General features: G+C 44.0%; 1 protein-coding gene across 11 annotated transcripts in view; it reads left to right on the forward strand.

Annotated features, from left to right (window-relative positions):
• The window catches only part of FER (FER tyrosine kinase), a 201,359-nt gene that overhangs the window by 65,445 nt on the left and 115,291 nt on the right, over window positions 1-20,623 (forward strand). For all 11 annotated transcript variants that reach the window (XR_014576434.1, XR_014576435.1, XM_083816304.1 and 8 more), the window contains one exon: window positions 20,383-20,475. Coding sequence is in view for 9 of the 11 variants with exons in the window: in XM_083816304.1 (XP_083672430.1) it covers window positions 20,383-20,475 (93 nt within the window). In the remaining 2 variants the exon portion in view is untranslated. The remainder of the gene's footprint in view (window positions 1-20,382; window positions 20,476-20,623) is intronic.

Consider the following 20,623-nt stretch of genomic DNA (forward strand, 5'->3'; position numbering starts at 1 on the left):
TGTTTTAGATGTCGCTTTATTTTTTTCTTTGTGTCATCCTGCAGTAAGGTAGATGTGAAACATTTCAGGTCAGCATGGGATCCAGGTGCTTGTACATCAACATTAATTGACAGTTTTAGATTGCTTGAAGTTTACTGTCTGACCTCAGGCTGTGACTGAGTATGTCAGCCCCATGTAGATGTCTTGGATACTCTAAGCCATGAAGAGACTAATAAACAGAGATGAAGCCTACTTTCCTACAGGCACTTTTCAGTTCTTGAATCAAAAATGCCTTGAATTGGTAGGAGAGGAAAAATACCATTTGAGATGTGATAGTCATTGTAATCCAGTCAAAAAATCCCAGGATTACTTGTCTCAGCTTCTTTTTACGAAGGTACAGAAACAGGACACAGAAAACATTTTTAATTGACTGTTGTATTTGGTAGCGTGAGAAAGGCAATGACATTTATGTCAAGATAACAGTAGATATCCAGGAGTTTAAGAAACTAAGGTCATCATGCTAAGAAGAAAAAAAAAACACGTTGGAGTATTCAAGATGCATGGAGATGAGTCATTTTTGAAAAATGAAGGTTTGGTGCACAATTGGAACTGTGAGTTACTTTAGTATATATATATAGATACATACATATATATTCCTATTCTGTAAGATCGTGTGGGCCAAAAGCAGGCTTGTTTTCTAAAAGTTAATGCAAAGTTTTTCTGCAAGCAAAATAATTTTTAAAATTTTCTGTTACTGTCAGCCTTTTAATTGCAGAAAACAAGGGTTCATTGTCTGGAAACTATAAGGACAAATCTGTACAACTCTTTAAAAAAAGCACACACAATCACAAAAACAAACAAACAAAAAACAACAAACAAGCAAATAACCCAAAGCAAAACAAAAAATCCCCATGACTTAATGATAGAGTAGCTAAGAAAGACTTGGTTGCCTTGAAGTTTTCTTTAGTCACACAGTACTTTTAAAGAAAAGGCCTTTGCTGCAAAAAAATGATATGTCCTCTTTCAGAAATCCTTATGATTCTCTCAGCCAAAGAAAAAAACAGAGGACATTGTTCTTGGGAACAAGTTTTTCATCTAATAGATGATGAATTTAGATAATCCCTATACCATATGCTTGTAACAGGCCCCATTATTCCTAATCAGGATTTACATGAGCAACTAGAGTTCTTAGTTAAATAGTTTATTTTCTAGAAACCCTTCTAGGAGTTACTAAAAGCAGTTGGTACATGTATTTCATTTGTCTTCTTATTAACCTCTGGCAACTTTACTAAGATTCATAAACATGACATTTTGAGGGAAATGCGATTATAGATGCTTACCTTGTTAGTGTATCAGAGTAACTTGTGATACATGGGAATCAAGTTACTAAGAAGTCATCTTCTTGGTGTTATTCGTTGAGGTTTGATTTCACTTTAAAACTTCTTATATGCAATATCAAGAGATACGATGGGACATGGGTCCTAAATAGTTGTTAGGCTGCAGTGAAGGCCTACTTCTTGAAGAGTATGGGTGATCCTGAAGATGAAAGTGACCCCAGAGGGGCAATGCCATCAGCAATATGGCACCGTATTCCAGGGTCTGAGCACAGGGGTCAGAAGCAGATGCTTTTATGAGGGTCTGTGAGTGGCTTCAGAGACAACTGAGCAATGAACTAGGTTCAGGATCTATCCAGGAGTCCAGGGAAGACAAAAAGGAAGGGGCAGTCAGAAACAGGACTGAAGACAGGGTTATGACATGGGTCCAAAGCCCATCCAGGGGTCAGGGCCAAACACAGAACTGGAGAAAGCTACAACATACAAATCAGACGTCCATCCAGAGCCAGAGATGGAGCTGGAGGCAGGTAACTTGCTCAGGCCAGGGTGCAGCACCCAGGGCTGGGCTGAAATCAGGCCGGTTGGCCCATGCACAAAGAACAAACTTGCAAATTTGAACGTGCATGTAATATTTTACATGTTGTCTGTGTTAGTAGAATTAGAGAATGTTTCCTTGAAACTATGACTTTGCCTTTTTCAGTATGTGTTGCCACAGTGATTCATCAAGTGTTATATGAAAGCATAAATAGTATGTTAAGGAAAAATACAGGATGCATGTGATACAGCCTGAGAATTTAAACAACCAGGAACTATATCTGCAAAGTTTTGGTTTTGATGGGCCTCAGGATTACTTGTTTGATTTCTAAATCTTGGACTGAGGTACTACGAGAAAATAAAATTGCTCAGTGTTTGGGTTTATATGTAACATGAACTTTTGTAATTCCCCCTTTAAATCAAATTTACCTAGTTTTGTCAAAACTTTGCAAAAATGCAGACTTTCACAGTGGCTAATGTGACTGCAATTATCTTACTCTGGAAACCTATATTTAGCATTTACTTACTGACTGTGATAAAGAGGAAAACAACTGTAGGTAGGAGACAGAAATGGAAACTTGAATATGTTGGGAGGGGGACTTAAAAGAGATGCTTGACAGTCTTGACAATTTCTGTATCACGGTGACCTGGAATTTTAATCTTATCTGCTAGCAGCTTTCTTGAACAGAGAACCTGTTAATTGTTATGCTGAATTCATTCTGAGTGGGCAAAGAATGTCACAATTCAAGAGAAGCAAAGCTGATGTAAACGGATCATGTGACTGAGCAGTCATTACACCCAGGTGTGCAATAACACTGTGCTACAACAGAACATGAATTTTGCATTTTTTTTAAGCGAGGGAAGAGTTGCTTGGAAAGTTCTTCTTTAAATAAATAAATAAAAGGTAAAAGTAACTTTTGTTTAAATATATATATATATCTTTTAGGTGTACAGGCTTTTCATTAGTTTGGAACAGTAACATCTGTCCTCAAGGAAACTGGAGGTTCAGAACAGCTGGTATAAATGGAGTTTGCTTATGTTACCTAGTTTGATGTAAAAATTAGCTGTTACTGTATAATTTTGTGTGGACATAAAGAGGAAGCCATGGGTGGGAATTGTAGGCGTTTTGTAGTAGAATCTTGTTACAGTATAATTGTACTTGCTTAATGATCGTTGTTGCAAGGTCCAGGCTATGCTAATACATGAAAAGGCACCTAGTGATAGGACAAGGGGCAATGGCTTTAAACTAAAAGAGGGAGGTTTGGATTAGATATAAGGAGGAAATTCTTCACTCAGAGTGTGGTGAGGCACTGGCACAGGTTGCCCAGAGAAGCTGTGGATGCCCCATCCCTGGAAGTGCTCAAGGCCAGGCTGGATGGGGCTTTGAGCAACCTGGTCTAGTGGGAGGTGTCCCTGCCCGTGGCAGGGGGGTTGGAACTGGATGGTCTTTAAGGTCCCTTGCAGCCCAAAGTATTCTCTGATTCCGTGACAACTACATATATACCATTAATGAAGAGATGTTTCATCTTCAGATAGTTTTTGTATTGGGTGATTAAGTAGATTTTTCTTAAAAATATGGCTGTTTTCTTCTAAGGCTGTTCTTGCTGGTGAAACATCCTCTTTATGATCACTAGTATTGTTACACAAGCTCTGCTTTGAGCCAGTGTGGTTGTACCCAAATCTGTGGCCCTCTATTAGAGAGTCTTGGTGCACGTTAAATGTTTGCTGCTTTTGTGTGGTAGGTCTGTTGAATCTGTGAGACTTCTGTGTGTTAATTAATTAATTAATGCAAGTTAGCATTGTTTTTATGGATCATTGAGTCTGTAACTTGATCATTGTATTGCAGTATCTCAGGGATAGTGTGATAATGAGATGTAGCTTTACAATCTGTGGTGAAAACTTATGAGAAGATAAGGATTTTCAATCAAGATGACTAAAGTATCATTTTAGTTACTTCCTTCAGCATACTTATGAAGTTGACACATTGAGTCATAAAACTATACTCATAATCTGGAGTAAGTATTGTTTCTTTTTTGGGGGTGGGGCGTGGGGTGGGGATGAAGGAGAAGCAAAAGAAGCCTCTTCTGTCACAAAGACCTGCTTTTGATTTGACATGCAGTTTGAGGATGCTTTATAGGAACCACTGATGAATTTTCAGAATGGATCCCTTGGTTGGATATTCACCTTCTAGTGAATAATGACTAAGACAAGTGAAAGATTTCTTTCCTTAAACACTGAGCATAATGACCCAAAGCCTTTTTGGAATTCTACAGGGTAAGTGTTCCCTAATCGGGCTCCTTGTGCTAGATACAGTATGTGCACTTTACTTTAGATAGTATTGAAAGCTGTTTCTGGTACCATAACCGAGACTTACAGGCTGAATCTTTCCTCTTTGATGTCTGCATTTTCAGTCTCCTTTGTGTTTGTGATTTATACAGCTGTGATATTAGATATGACATGAGTACAACCAAGAGTAGGCTATATTTGGAGCAGAATTTGAACATTGTTTATTTATGGGGCTTGCGTTTTTGTTCATCTGTTGTTTAAATAGGCAAATGTTTGCAGAAATGTTTATGTAATGTGTAGAAACTTCTGACACTATGTTGGTTTGCTTCTTCATTTGAAAAAAAATACTGGCTATTTGTGCATTATATGCATCTGTTTTGAACAAATTACTAGTAGTTATGCCAGTATGTATTATTTATAGACAAAAAAGCTTAATTTTAAATTGGTGTCCTACAAACATTTCTCATTTAAGCCTACCTCAAATGCTCTGCAGAAGTTGTCTGTTGCAGCTGTCATGAAGTTGTTGCACCATTTTATCTCTCAATATGCAGGTTGATATTATTAATGAAGTGGTGCAGGGATCCATGAAAAACAAAAACAAACATCAAATTCTGGCTGTGCTAGCTGTCAAATAGAAATATCTGATGAAATTCTAATCTAGGCATGCTACAAAATTTTCCTGTTTGTGAAAGTGTCAGTTTTTTTCTTTTATACAGCTAATGTAAATGATTCACAGATTCACAGATTTCTCTAGGTTGGAAGAGACCTCAAGATCATCGAGTCCAACCTCCGACCTAACACTAAGTACTCCACTAAACCATATCCCTAAGCTCTACATCTAAACGTCTTTTAAAGACCTCCAGGGATGGTGACTCCACCACCTCCCTGGGCAGCCCGTTCCAATGCTTAATAACCCTTTCGGTAAAGAAGTACTTCCTAACATCCAACCTAAAACTCCCCTGTCGCAACTTTAGCCCATTCCCCCTCGTCCTGTCACCAGGCACGTGGGAGAATAGACCAACCCCCACCTCTCTACAGCCTCCTTTCAGGTAACTGTAGAGAGCGATGAGGTCGCCCCTGAGCCTCCTCTTCTCCAGGCTGAACAAGCCCAGCTCCCTCAGCCGCTCCTCGTAAGACTTGTTCTCCAGACCCCTCACAAGCTTGGTCGCCCTTCTCTGGACTCGCTCGAGCACGTCCATGTCCTTCCTGTAGCGAGGGGCCCAAAACTGAACACAGTACTCGAGGTGCGGCCTCACCAGAGCCGAGTACAGGGGCACAATCACTTCCCTCGACCTGCTGGCCACACTGCTTCTTATACAGGCCAGGATGCCGTTGGCCTTCTTGGCCACCTGAGCACACTGCTGGCTCATATTCAGCCGACTATCCACCAATACTCCCAGGTCCTTCTCGGCCAGGCAGCTTTCCAGCCACTCATCTCCCAGCCTGTAGCTCTGCTTGGGGTTGTTGCAGCCCAGGTGCAGGACCCGGCACTTGGCCTTGTTGAACTTCATGCAGTTGACCCCAGCCCATCGCTCCAGCCTATCCAGATCCTCCTGCAGAGCCTTCCTGCCCTCGAGCAGATCGACACACGCACTTAGCTTGGTGTCATCTGCAAACTTACTGAGGGTGCACTGGACGCCCTCATCCAGATCATCAATAAAGATATTAAAGAGGACCGGCCCCAGTACCGAGCCCTGGGGGACTCCACTAGTGACCGGCCTCCAACCAGATTTGACTCCATTCACCACAACTCTCTGGGCCCGGCCATCCAGCCAGTTTCTAACCCAGCGAAGCGTACGCCAGTCCAAGCCCCGAGCAGCCAGTTTCTTGAGGAGAATGTTGTGGGGAACGGTGTCAAAAGCCTTACTGAGGTCAAGGTAGACCACGTCCACAGCCTTTCCCTCATCCACCAAGCGTGTCACTTGGTCATAGAAGGAGATCAGGTTCGTCAAGCAGGACCTGCCTTTCATAAACCCATGCTGACTGGGCCTGATCGCCTGCTTGCCCTGCAAGTGCCGCGTGATGACCCTCAAGATAATCTGCTCCATGAGCTTCCCCGGCACTGAGGTCAAACTGACAGGCCTATAGTTCCCCGGGTCTGCCCTGCGGCCCTTCTTATAGATAGGCGTCACATTGGCTAGCCGCCAGTCAACCGGGACCTCCCCCGATAGCCAGGACTGCCGATAAATGATGGAAAGCGGCTCAGCCAGCTCCTCCGCCAGTTCTCTCAGTACCCTTGGGTGGATCCCATCCGGCCCCATCGACTTGCGCACATCCAAGCTCCGTAGCAGGTCGCCAACCATTTCCTCATGGATAGCGAAGGCCACATCCAGCTCCCCATCCCCTTCCACCAGCTCAGGGCACTGGGTGTCCGGAGAACAACCGGTATTGCCGCTAAAGACTGAGGCAAAGGCGGCATTAAGCACCTCAGCCTTTTCCTCATCCTTAGTAACTAGGTTTCCCCTCGCATCCAGTAAAGGATGGAGATTCTCCCTAGTCCTCCGTTTCGCGTTGATGTATTTGTAAAAGGATTTTTTGTTGTCTTTAACGGCAGTAGCCAGATTGAGCTCCAGATGAGCTTTGGCCTTTCTAATTTTCTCCCTGCACAGCCTCGCTACATCCTTGTAGTCCTCCTCAGTGGCCCGCCCTTTTTTCCAAAGATTATAAACCCTCTTTTTTCTGCTAAGCTCCAGCCGCAACTCTCTGTTGAGCCAGGCCGGTCTTCTTCCACGCCGGCTCATCTTTGGGCACGTGGGGACGGACCGCTCCTGTGCCATCACGATTTCCTTCTTGAGGAGCGCCCAGCCTTCCTGGACTCCTCTGCCCTTCAGAACCGCCTCCCAAGGGACTCGGCCAACCAGCGTCCTGAGCAGCTCAAAGTCAGCCCTCCGGAAGTCCAAGACAGCAGTTTTACTGGTCCCCTTCCTGGCCTCGCCAAGAATAGAGAACTCTACCATTTCGTGGTCACTCTGCCCCAGACAGCTTCCGACCACCACATCTCCCACCAGTCCTTCTCTGTTTGTGAAGAGAAGGTCTAGCGGGGCACCACCCCTGGTAGGTTCACTGACCAGCTGCGTCAGGAAGCTATCTCCCACGCTCTCCAGAAACCTCCTAGACTGCTTTCTCTGTGCCGTGTTGTGTTTCCAGGATATGTCCGGGAAGTTGAAGTCCCCCACGAGGACAAGCGCCGACGATTTTGCAACTTCTGTCAGTTGCCTATAAAACTCCTCATCCGTCTCCTCATCCTGGTTCGGCGGTCTATAACAGACCCCCACCAGGATGCTAGCCTTGCCGGCCTTCCCGCGGATCCTAACCCACAGGGATTCAACCTTATCATTCCCAGCCTGGAGTTCCACAACATCAAAAGATTCTCTAATGTAGAGAGCCACGCCACCACCCCTTCTGTGCTGCCTGTCCCTCCTGAAGAGCCGATAGCCAGGCATTGCAGCACTCCAGTCATGGGAGCGGTCCCACCACGTCTCCGTGATGGCAACCAAGTCGTAGCCTGCCTGCTGCACAATGGCTTCCAGCTCCTCCTGTTTGTTACCCATGCTGCGTGCATTAGTGTAGATGCACTTCAGCTGGGCCATCGCCTTCTTCCCCGGCCTAGCCATTGTTTCCCCCGGCACAGCTCCGACAAGCCTTGTTTGAGCCCCGTCCCCCTTCTTACCTAGTTTAAAGCTCTCTCTATGAGCCCCGCCAGCTCCTGGCCTAGGATCCGTTTTCCCTTTGGAGATAGAGACCCATCTGGGGCCATCAGGCCGGGTGCCGAGTAAAGCTCCCCATGGTGAAAAAACCCAAAATTTCTATGCTGGCACCAGCCTCTGAGCCACCTATTAACCACGCGAGCTTTCCATGTCCTCTCCGTGCCTCTCCCTTCCCCCATAGGGATGGACGAAAACACCACCTGCACTCCCGCTCCCTCCACCAATCGTCCCAGCCCCCTATAGTCCTGTTTGATGGCCCTGAGGCTTCTCTTTTCAACATCATCGCTGCCAGCCTGGACTATCAAAAGCGGGTAATAGTCAGAGGGGCGAACCAGGTTTGGAAGCTTCCTGGTAACGTCTCTGACCCTGGCCCCAGGGAGGCAGCAGACTTCCCTATGTGTGGGGTCAGGCCGACAAATAGGGCCCTCCGTTCCCCTGAGGAGGGAGTCGCCCACAACAATCACCCTTCTTTCTTTCTTGGTGGAGGCAGTCCTGAGGTGTGGGGTCAACTTCCTCACCTCAGGCATCCTCCTGGGTAGGCTTCCTACCTCATCCTCACCCACCGGTCTCTCGAGCTCCAGGGCCTCAAACCTATTGTTCAAGGGCACCTGGGAAGGCGGCGCCGGCAGGGGAGGGCATCTCCTGCGAGGTCGAGCAGGGACCTGTCTCCATTCCTCCTCAACTCGCAGGTCCCCTCCCTCTGCCCGATGGCGACAGGGCAGGGGGTCCACCCCCCTTTGGGGCGTCTCACCCTGGTCCCTCTCCCTCCGGTCCTGCAGGGAGTCGCTCCACCAGTCTATCTCCCGCTCGCACTCCCTGATATCCCTCAGCCTCTGCACCTCCTCCTTGAGCTCCGCCACCATGCGGACCAGGTCGTCCACCTGCTCGCACCTCACGCAAGCAGTCTCTCTGCCTCCCGCCGATGGCAGCAAGAGGCTCAGACACTCCCCGCATCCGGAGACCTGAACTGCCGCGTGTTTGGACGGGCAGTCGGTCTGGGTGTGCACTGACTTCCTAGAGAAAGCACCGTGCCTGGTGGAGACCATTGCAGCCCAGCTGACAGGAGAGTGTCGTTAGAGGAGTTGTCCCTATGGGCGGGTGTGAGCGCTCCGCCCTGCCTGCCCGCCCTGCCTCGCTAACTGCCGCGTCACTCCCACCGCGTCACTCCCTGTTTCCCGGCCCTGTTCGCCGCGCTCCTGGTCGCTCGCGCTCCCTAAGGGATGCCTTTTTGATGATGATGATGATGATGCTGAGTCTGTTGTGTCCTGTCTCTCTGACGTTGTTCAGGGCTAGTTCCATGAAGCTCCATTTTACTGTAATAAAACGGATGTATTCTCTCACAATGTGATGTTCAAAACAGAATAGAATTGCCAGTTCATAGTTAATAACACTCTTTATTGGAGGAAGAAAAATGTTTTAAAATCTTGTCAGATCACATAATTTATATAATACTATTTCAAGTCTTTTGGCATAGCATTTGTCAGGGTGGCTTTTTTAGAGTCAGTCATGCCAGCCACGAGAGAGATGTTCATTGGTAGGTGCCAGTTTCTGGGTGGTGGTGTGGAGAGTGTGGAATCCAATAAATGTTTCCTTAAACCAGTCAGAACAGTATGTTAATAAACTTCCAGACAGCACAACTCTCGTGAGCTCACATAGTGGGTGACAGGAGACTGGACTCTTCGTGGGCCTCCAGGAACTTCCTTTGAGTCCAGGGGAAAACTTGGGTCCTCCTGTCAGCACTCCCCACCTGCCCCTGAATGAGTCCTGTCTTCTGTGGGTTGGCATTGACTTGTGCTGAAGTTGGGTCACAAGTCCCCACCTAGGGTCTGGGAGTCATGCAGTGATTAAGTGTTGGGTTTTTGCTGTCCTGCGAACCCTGTAAGGACATGCAGTTATCTGTGAATCCCAAGGTGTTGTTCTCTGTTCCTTAGGTGTTGACTTCTGGTTGCTGTTCCGCTAACAGCTGTTGGTACTTCAGGGTATAGCTGCCTCTAATCCTTTTCCAGAGACCAGACTTCCCTGGGTTTAAATGCCTAAAATCTGGGTTTGACCGCTAGATTTGTCAGGCACATTTCTTTAGCAGATGTTACAGCGTGTATTTGAGACTATAAACCAACCGGTTTCAAACTGGCTTTTTGAATGTAAAATAATGAGTTGTGGAAAGACTAGTCACTCCTTCTGTTACTGTGTAATATATTCTAATTAAAGGGGTAGACCTGTATACTAAGCACAGTCACTAACAAAACTCTGTATTCGATTGATGTTATGTTTGTAAATGCTGTATCTGGATATCTTTTGGGCTGCATAACCCTGTGTTGGTACAGTAGTCTACCTTGGTGGCTGACCAAGGCACCTCTTTGCTCATACCTGGCTGACCAAGGCAACACAGGCGGCTTGTTTGCCTGGCTTGTTTTCACTTTATGCTGTTGACAGCATCCAGATAGTTGCTTCAGTTGTTGTCAGTCTGTCTCTTCACTTTTAGATAGGAAATGCAAAACTCTAAAAATATACAGTCCTTCTTAGAAAATCTCATTTTGGAGGGAACCTTTGTTTGAATTGAGGACAGGTGAAACTTTGTTTTTCATTTCTCAAACTGTTCCGTTCATTGCCCCCTTTACTTTTTCTAGGTCTTCCCTGTATGTTTGTGGAACATCTTAAGACTAGTGTCCATGGCAGCAATAATTACCTGCTGGTGGCTATGTGATATAATTTTTCTCTTTGCCTTCTAATCCCCACCCTCCAAATTACCAGATTCTCTGCAAGAGATCACACTCTGTCAGGATACTGATGCTATTGTCATCAGAGACACCGGAGGAGCTTTGCCTGTGCATGTCAGGAAAAAAGGATTGAAACAGTTAATGTGCCTTGTTGAAGTGTGTCTTGGCTTCCTATCTTAATTTTTGGAGGTTTAACACAACCATAACTTTTTTTTAACTTTTTTTTTTTCCTATTTGTGAAAAAAGGAGAACTGCTTTTGTTTCTCAGTCTGCAGGATATGTATGTATGCATAGATTTTTGACAAGCCTACTACTGTTATTTTAAGCTTGTGGTTAGTGAAGATCATTTCAAGCTCCAGGTGGCATTTTTTGGCATGTACACTGCTCTCCAGGGATTTGACAAAGTGCCTATGACAGCTGTGAATGATCTGCACCATTTCCTTACTTCAGCTACTAACCATGGCAGAGACTGTTAGGAATTACAGTTCAGCATTCCTGGTGCTCAAATGAAAATGCCAGGAAGTTGTGTTTATACCTGCTTAATCTGCTGAGTTCATTGTTTGGTGCACTGTGTGTGTAGTTTGGTCCTTCAGCCACCTACATTGTAAAATTGTTTGTGCTAAATAGAGCTTAGAGGTTCTGTGGCTTCATGTTATTAGCTCATATAGCTGTCTTTCACCATTTTTTCTGACTGTTTAATTTTGATGTCTGTCTTGAACATATGTCGGCAGGAGATGACTTCATCTGTGTTTATTACTTCAGTGTTTGTAATGAAGTTCTATTAGTCCTTATGTAAATTTGTTAGGTTGAGTTATATGTCACCTGTTTTTAAAAGTTTAGCTATCTACTACCCAACTAAAATTTTAGAATTTGATTGAGGAAGTGCTAATTGACTTAACTGTGGAATATTGTGATTTGCTGTTAAGAGTCAAAACCACAGTCTGTCCGTCTGCTTTTTGTGGAGAATTTAGTGTATGAAAACTTTTCTACACTGATGTCCATCTTTGGCAGAGGAAAATCGATCATTTGATGTTTTATCAGAATTTAGTGAAATAGAATCATTTAAGACCCTTCAGATTATCAAGTCCAATCAACACCTAACACTAGCACGTTCACCACTAAGACAGATTCCTAAGCACAACATCCACACATCTCTTAGATACCTCCGAGGATGGTGACTCCACCACCACCCTGGGCGACCTGTTCCAATGCCTAACCACCCTCTCCATGAAGAAGCTCTTCCTGATATCTAGTCTAAACCTACCCTGGTGCAACTTGAGGCCATATCCTCATGTCCCATCACTTGTCACTTGAGAAAAGAGACCACATTCTACTTGCTGCAACCTCCTTTTAGATGGTTGTAGAGAACAGTAAGGTCTCCATTCACCCTCTTTTTCTCAAGACTAAACAGCCCCAGTTCCCTCAGCTATTCCTCATAAGTCGTTTTCTAGTCCCTTCAGCAGCTTTGTTTTTTTTTTTTTTTTGTCTGCATACGCTCGAGCAGCTCAATGCACTTACTGCTTGTAGAGAGGGGCCCAAAATTGAACACAGCACTCGAGGTACAGTCTCAGCAGCGCTATGTACAAGGGGACAAACCCTTCCCTAGTCCCACTGGCCACATAATTTGTGATGTAGGCCAGGATGCCGTTGGCCTTCTTGGCCACCTGGACACACTGCTGTCTTGTGTTCAGCCGGGTGTTGGCCAGCACCCCCAGGTCCTTTTCTGCTGAGCTACTTTCCAGATGCTCTTGTCTGAGCCTGTACTGCTGCATGGGTTTTGTTATGCCCCACGTGTGGCACCTGGCATTTGGCTGTGCTCAGCCCATCAGTCCAGCCTATCCAGACCCCTCTGCAAAGGGGGTCCCTTCCTACCCTCAGAGAGATCAACACCCCTGCCCAACTTGGTGTCATTGTCAAGCTTACTGATAGTGCACTTGATACTCTCATCAAGATTGTTGATAAAAATGTTGAAACTAGCCCTGATGCGAGTCCTGGGGAATGCCACTTGTGACTGGGTGCCGACTGGGTTTAACTCCATTCACAGTGACCCTTTGGGACTGGCCATCAAGCCCATTTACCCAGTGGGCAGTACATCTGTCCAAGCCATGAGCAGCCGGTTTCTCCAGGAATAGGTTGTGGGAAATGGTATCAAATGACTTGCTAAAGTCCAAGGAAACAACATCCACAGCCTTTCCCTCATCCATTAAGTGCATCGTCTTGTCATAGATGGAGATCAGGTTAGTCAGGCAGGGCCTGCCTTTCATAAGCCCATGCTGACTGGGTCTGACCACCTGCTTATCATGTACATGCCATGTTTATTTTGGAAAACTGTAACTTGGAAAGTTTCCAGGTATTAGTAATGCAGTGTAACATCTGTGTGTATTTAAAAAATCCGTTTCTTCTATTATCTTATCAGGAATTTTCTTAATAGCTTAGCTTTTGGGTTTTGCTGCTTAAATTGAAAGGGAGATAGTAAGATCTCTTAGTGTGGGTGCGTTCATACACATATATCTATATAATCAAATTTAAAGTATATTTCACATTGAAGACTTCATCACCTCAAGTGACAGTTACACTGTTGAGCTTGATTAGAACTCTAGGGCAGTAACATTAGTGTCACTCCCTCTGTCTGTTCTCCTGTAGAGTTTAGGTCACACGTCTGAATCTTTAAGCTGGATGTATATAGTAATAAAGTGCAAAAGAAAACTAGCCTCTTTGCATCAAAGAAACTCCTAAGGAACTCCTAGTTAACTTTAAATGGTTTGTGGATGCAGATGTGCTTATAGCTGTTAAAGCATGTGCTCTTCATAGCAGTCTGACAAACTGTAATGTTTAGAGGATGGAAACAAAATGTCCACACTGCTGGCTTGCTTTGCATGTTTATGTTCTCTTAACATTTTTTCTCTAATATACCTTGAGCTTTATGCTATTTTTAAATTTGTTTATATTCTTGAAATTTCAAGTCACATTCATGAAATCTCACAGTAGAAAGGAGGGTGTGTATGTAACAGCCAAACCATAAACTTTGGTTTCTAGGTTAAAAATTACGTTTGGCTTAGAAAGATGAGAATGTTTGGAAACAGGGAGAGTATTTGAAAAAGTATAATACCTTCCAACTGCATTTGTATGCTTGTACGCTTCTACCTCACATCCATTCTTGACTGTGGTTCGGATTTTTTTGGTCACTCCTTGCCTGGAACAACAGGAGTAGTTCATTCACTGCTCTTTGGCTGGTGATTCTTGGGTTTCTCGAGCAGCAGCATAGCCAGAATGTTCAGCAAGACGTCCTGGCAGGTGGTGACTGTGACCAGCAGCTAGTTCATCAGCTTAGTGGTTTTGGGTGGTGAGCTGCAAGGGTATGTGAAAAGATAAAAGTTTTTCTTTCAGTGCAGGGGAACAGGGAATGTGGCTGTGGTCAGTCTATAGCACTTCGTCTCTGCCGCTCCCTCACAGTCACTCTCTGCCCCTGCTCCCCGTGGGGTCCCTCCCACGGGATGCCGTCCTTCCCGAACTGAGCCTGGGGGGGCTGCCCACAGGCAGCAGCTCTTCAAGAACTGCTCCCACATGGCTCTGTACCACGGGGTCCATCCATCCCCCAGGAGCAAACTGCTCCAGCACGGGTCCCCCACGGGTGGGTGGCAGCTCCCCCCCCAGACCCCCTGCTCCTGCGTGGGCTCCTCTCCACGGGCTGCAGCTCCGACCCGGGGCCTGCTCCTGCGGGGACTCTCCGGGGGCCGCAGCCTCCTCCAGGCCACATCCACCTGCTCCACCGGGGGCTCCTCCACGGGGGGGCTGCAGCGTGGAGATCTGCTCCGTGTGGGACCCATGGGCTGCAGGGGGACAGCCTGATCCACCAGGGGCCTCCCCTGCACAGGCCACAGGGGAACTGCTGCTGCCTGCCTGGAGCACCTCCTGCCCTCCTGCTGCACTCACCTGGGGGGCTGCAGGGCTGCTTCTCTCTCATTTTCTTACTCCTATTTCCCACCTGCTGTTGCACAGGAGATTTTTTTTCCCCCCTTCCTTAACTCTGCTCTCCCAGAGGCCCACCCACTGTCACTCCCTGGCTCAGTTCTGGCCAGCAGCAGGTCCCTTTTGGAGCAGCTGGAGCTGGCTCTGCTCTGACAAGGGGCAGCTGCTGGACTCTGCTCACAGAGGCCACCCCTGCAGCCCCCCTGCTACCAAACCCTTGCCATGTAAACCCAATACAATGAGGTAATGGAATTAGTTTTTCAAAAATATGTATCCATTCTAGATTTGGCTTTAAGAATTCATAAATCTGAATTGGTTTGTTAAATTGTCATTGCCATAGAATCATAGAATGGTTTGGGTTGGAAGGGACCTTAAAGACTTTAAGATTAAAATCATTTTTAGATTAAAACCATTTTCCCTTGTCCTATCGCTACACTCCCTAACAGAGTCCCTCCCCATCTCTCCTGTAGGTGCACTTTAAGTACTGGAAGGGCACTAGCAGATCTCCCCATAGCCTTTTCTTCTCCAGGCTGAACAACCCCAACCCCCTCAGCCTGTCTTCATAGGAGAGCCCGTGGATTTTCCTTGTGGCTTTCCTCTTGACTCATTCTAATAATTGCATGTCCTTCTTGTGCTGGGGACCCCAGAGCTGAATGCTGAGCTCCAGGGAGAGATTTAGTATAATCAGTTCTTTATTTTGCAGCATTATGCAATCAAGGGATGGAGATATGTTAGGAATTGGTAGTATAGATATATTTTATTAAGCAAAACAGGAATTGCTTACTGAACTTCTGTGCCTCTTTACCTGCCTTGCAAAAGCTTTTGCGTGGCTACTTTTTGTTTTCCACAAAGATAGCTGCTGGACATGATTGCGGTACCTCAGCTTCGGAAAGGTGCATTAATACATCATCATCCCTAGAGCACAGTTGACATTCTTGATGATAATTAGGTGAAATCAAAATCTTTTTTTTTTTTTTAAATAAAAAGGCTTTTTTGTATATAATAATTAAAATGTGCAGTGTCTCTAAAAATGTTATTGCTAGCCACCATGAAGAGGTACTCTGCTTCTGTAAAGACCTCTAATACATATTTGTGTGTTTGGAAGATTTACTAATCATTTCGAAGATGAAGGTGACATTTTGCTGACATTTCATACATAGCTTGAAAAATTGGTCCTTTGATATTCTAATTAAAACAGAAAATATAGTGCAGACTATATAATTTAACTCTACATTCTCTTCTGTTAGTCATTCAAAAGGAAATCAAGGGATCAAATCATAGTATTCATATTCCTTTTTTACAACTTAATTTTTTAGGCAGATTGTTTGCTGAAACCTGAGACTTTAAGTAAAATCAGCCGAAGGTTTCAGGTTTTCATCTCCAAATAGTTTGCCTGTCTCTTGTTTAATCTCCTTTTTATTGCTGTTTCTCTGGATCAGAAAAAAAACACAAACAAACAAAAAACCAACCTCACTGACTTTCTAGACTCTGTTGCACTTTTAAGATTCTGGTAACTGTGAAGCACTTGCATTGCACGAGAGTCATGATTAATACTTTAATATTTGCATAAATGTCTCCTCTTCCCACTTTTTCTCCATTTTTTCCTGCTTTCCGTGGAGTCTCTAAATGTACATGCATGTAAGCAACCACAAACGCAGAAACGCTTATTTGGAGTTAATGCATGTATTTTTTGATAGTGAGCTGAGAAAATTTCTTGACTTGTTATGAATTGTATGAGTTATTGATATGTCATTTTTAATAGTAGCATTATATTGTCTAATTCCACTCCTACAAACCAGACGGTAGCAACAGTGCTGTGTTTCACATATACCAGTAATGAACTCTTGGGTTACCATTCAAAACAAGGTCTAAGCATGCCTGAAAATATCAGGGCACTATCTACTTAGTGATCATACCCCCCAGATAAGCTGGAAATTACCAGCAAAGGAACAGAGAATAGAGTAACATTGTCTCTGTGTAAACTGATGTGCATCTGCTTCCTGAATACTGTAGAACTGCAGAATAATTGAAATTTGAGGAGAACTCAGGGATGCTGTCCAGTCTAGCGCCTTGCTGAACATAGGGTGAGATTTGACATTGTATCAGGCTGCAAAGGGTCTTGTTGCATTTGAGTTTTTTGCAGCTCCAACAATGGAAATCTCTCTGGGAATTGTCCACATTTAATCACCTTCCTCATTGTGATTTTTTTTTCCAGACTGTAACTGGAGTTGTTGCTGATTGTTGCAGCTTGTCCTTTTGCTTTGTACCTAGAAAAGTATGCCTCTATGTAACCACTTACATTTTCAGATCATTTAGTTACAGAGTTGGTGTAGGATGCTCAGATACGTGGAAAAGCTTCTGTAGATTATTGAATAAATAGATGGAGCTTTTCAGACTTGAAAAAGCTGACTGAAGGGGAATGTGATGAAGATGTGATACATATGGAATAAATAGAGAAAACGCATATGGAATAATGGTTGTTCACTGTCTATTCTGAAGCAGCAAGTAGGGCCACCAAATGAACACAGCAGACAAAAGTATCAAAACCAGTAAGGAAATGTGTTTTTCAAAAATATGTAATTAAGTTGTGCTACTGTTTGTCACAGCAGGGAATGGTAATATTTTATAAAGATTCAGAAAGCAGCTTGAAAAAAATTATGGAAGGAAAATCCTTCCATAACACTTACATGTAAAAACTTTGAATATGATACAGGCTGGTCTTGCACTGTAAGTCTTCAGAGGATGAGGAAATGCTTTGAAGAATTATCACAGTCCTTTTTTCATAGACCGTCAGGACATTAGCGTGGCCTGAGATGTATCTTTGGTCTGAGAATGTAAAGCTCTTCTTAAATTTCACTCTGGCAAGCCTGTGCTTTTTAAGTCCTGTGATTCAGAAGGTGGAACATGAATTTACACCTAGTGCAGGGTTTTACAAGATGTGTACATCAATTATGCATCATTTCTGCTGCTTTGGAAGGTGTTACTTGTATTTAAAACAGAAAATATTAGCTTATCCAGAAATGATTTTTGAATGTAATTGGTTTCACTGTGTACTTGAGATATTTTTAATTAGCTTTGAATGTTCTTATTTTTAACGACTTTATGTTACACCTTCATGGCTCTGCACAGTGCTGCCCTCAATTCTAGATACCTACAATAGGAGGGTAAAAAAATGCAAATTATTATTCTTGGGAAGGCTCTCCAAAGACAGAAGATCTGCTCAACTCAAACAATCAGTTCATATTCAGCCAGCAGCTGGCTCTGTGTGTGGATGCCATGCCAATAGTTTAAAATACCCGTTCTTGTTTGTTAAATGTAGCACGATTCCTCTTCTGTTTTTGTACATTTGGTCTTTCTAAGATTCCCAGTTCTGTCATGGATGGGAGAGGGAGAGGGGAATGGGGTGGGGTGAAGCCTTTTGAGGTGAGAGATTAGTCTTATTTCTGAAATCAAATCACAGGACAGGCTTCAGGAACTTCAGGTATGTTCTACTGTATGTTCAGGTGTTTGTTTGTTTGTTTTTACCAGTCCTTTAATGGTATTACAAATGATTAGTATGTGCCAATACCTATACAGAAGGCATTCAAGATAAAGATTTTGTGGTTAGTTTATCCAGTCATCAGGAGGCAGGCCAGAATTACTGTCATATTCTAAGTTTGTTGCATGTTTTTGAGGCTTCCTGAATAACTTTTTCTCTCCACTGCTGAAGTGACTAATGCAGAGGATCATTTTCAGAAAATGACTCTGTCTAAAGATTCTTTGAAGAACTCTTGCTTATAAATCACAAAACTCCATTCTCATGCCAGGCATCTATAGCCTTCTCAGAGCAAAAATCTTCATCGTTCTCCAAGTTATCTAAATTTGGAGCCTTAAAATGAATGTTGTTCTGTCACTTTTTTCATCAGGGAAATCATATCTTTAAACCAGAAATGAAGCTAGCATTCACTTCACTCAAAGGGGAGCATCTTAATTGCTCTGCCAGATACTGTCTAGTGTGTTGCTTTTATCTGTAAGTTCATTGAACATACCATTTGCAATAACTACCAGGAATTCCTCCATTCCAGTTTTTTATCTTAGAGCTCTTGCACTTTACTGTAATATTTTTTATCAGAATCTCTGAGGACCAGTTCCCCAGCCAAACCTCAGAACCAGGAGTATCATGCTCATCTTTTAGATATCAATGATTGTGTTCTTCCAGCTGTAATCTCCTTTTCTTCTGGGAGTGTCTTTGCAACACATGCAGCATGTGTTGGTGTACGGGCTCTTCAGCTAGGCTGTCGGTCACGTCACCTTTTCAGAGGAGTCCTTGCTAATCGCTTTGAAACAGTTCACAAGTATTTTCCTGTTTTTTCCTAAAGTGACAGTGGTCCCAGGTTCACTTCCATCACTCAGAGGTACAACCCCTTCCCCCACTGCATCTAGTTTAAAGCCCTATTAATAAGCCCAGCCAGCTTCCTGCCCAGAACACTCTTGCCCCATCTGGTCAGGTGCTCCCCATCTGGTGTCAGCATGCTAGACTCTCAAAAGTGCAACTGAGATCACTGAACCCAAACCCCTGAGTGTGACAGCCAGTTGTTGACTTTGTCTGTTCACCTCCTTTTTCTTGGGTCACAGTCATCAACTGGGAGGACAGACAAGACCCCTACTTGCGCTCCTGATCCCTTCAACATCTTTTTGAGGGACATAAAGTCCCGTTTGATGTTTCAGGTGTTGCTGTTGCAGTCTCCTTTGATCCTACGTGAAAAAGTAGGAACGAGTGGTGGTCTTCTGGCCCCACCAGGCTTCGTAGCCTCTTCATAATATCATGAATGCAGACCCTGGGCAGGCAGCAAACCTCTCTGGAGAGGTTATCTGCCTGGACCATGGGTGCCTCAGTGCCTCTCAGCAAGGAGTCTCCAATTACTAACAACCTTTGTGCCTTTTTTGTGGCACTGGTTCTGATGCAGGTGGTTGACTGGGACAACTTTGCATGGCTGCTCTTTCCTAGGTCCCCATTATTCACACACTCTCTTATTTCCAGCCCTAGAGCACTGTATCTTTTGTGCAGGGACATGTCAGGGGCAAGGGAATCCTCCTCCTGCTCCGAGCAGAGACGGGAATCCAGTCTCCCTTGTTTTGTGGGTCAGTTAAGTTTTGTCAGTTCAAGGCTGGAAGCTAGCTTACCTTCCCCTTCCCAGGACTTAAGGCAGGGCTGTTTCTCAGCCCATGTCAGTGCCAGTGATACCATTTATCAATCTTCCACCCAGATTCCTGGATGTTATATTGTCTGGTGAGCTCCTCTTGTAACAGAGCCACCTGCTCAAAAAGTTCATCCAGCCGGGCACACTTGCCCCTGTGACACCCACCTCTGCCTTTGGGACCTATGTGTTGTTAGAGAACAACACATTAATAAAAGAAAAAAAAAAAACACATGCATGAAGCAAGGGTAATATAAGTGTGTATTTTTTTATTTTTATTTTTTATTTTTATTTTATGGTTTCAAACCAATGCTTTTTTGAGAAAACATTAATTTCAGAAGAAGTGAGAATTATATCCTCTGTTTTAGAGTACAAAAGAATTTCAGTTCTTTTTATAGTTAAAAATAGTGATATTTAAAATAATTGCACAAAATATTTAAAGCACAAAATATTGAAGGAATTTTTCTGCTCTTAAACTGGTATGTTTTAGTTTAATCCCACTGATGGTGACACAATCTTGCTGGTTGGTATAAGCCTCTTGTTAAGAGGCTCAGCCGGTCTCTTAAACAAAAACTGTAAGTCTGCATTCCATGTTCTCCAATAATTCAGTTATCAATGCTCAGAGGTAAACTGTTATTGATTTTCTTGGTTTCACCTGGGATACTACTTTTTCTCCTAGGACAAGAAAGACAAAGTCTCAAGATTTGACACTATACGTCATTCCATAGCTGGAATTATAAGGTCTCCAAAATCCATGCTGGGCTCATCGTCAGTAAGTAGCATCCATAATTTAATGTTGTACTACATTCTCTTATTTTTACAACTTAAATAAGAGTGTTTTTTTTTCCTGAAACATCACACATTTCCATCTACATAGACAAAAAGTAGACTAAAATATTTTTAGAAACAAGATTCTGATT

The sequence above is a fragment of the Anser anser genome (assembly GCF_964211835.1).
Source record: "Anser anser genome assembly, chromosome: Z".
Taxonomy (NCBI): domain Eukaryota; kingdom Metazoa; phylum Chordata; class Aves; order Anseriformes; family Anatidae; genus Anser; species Anser anser.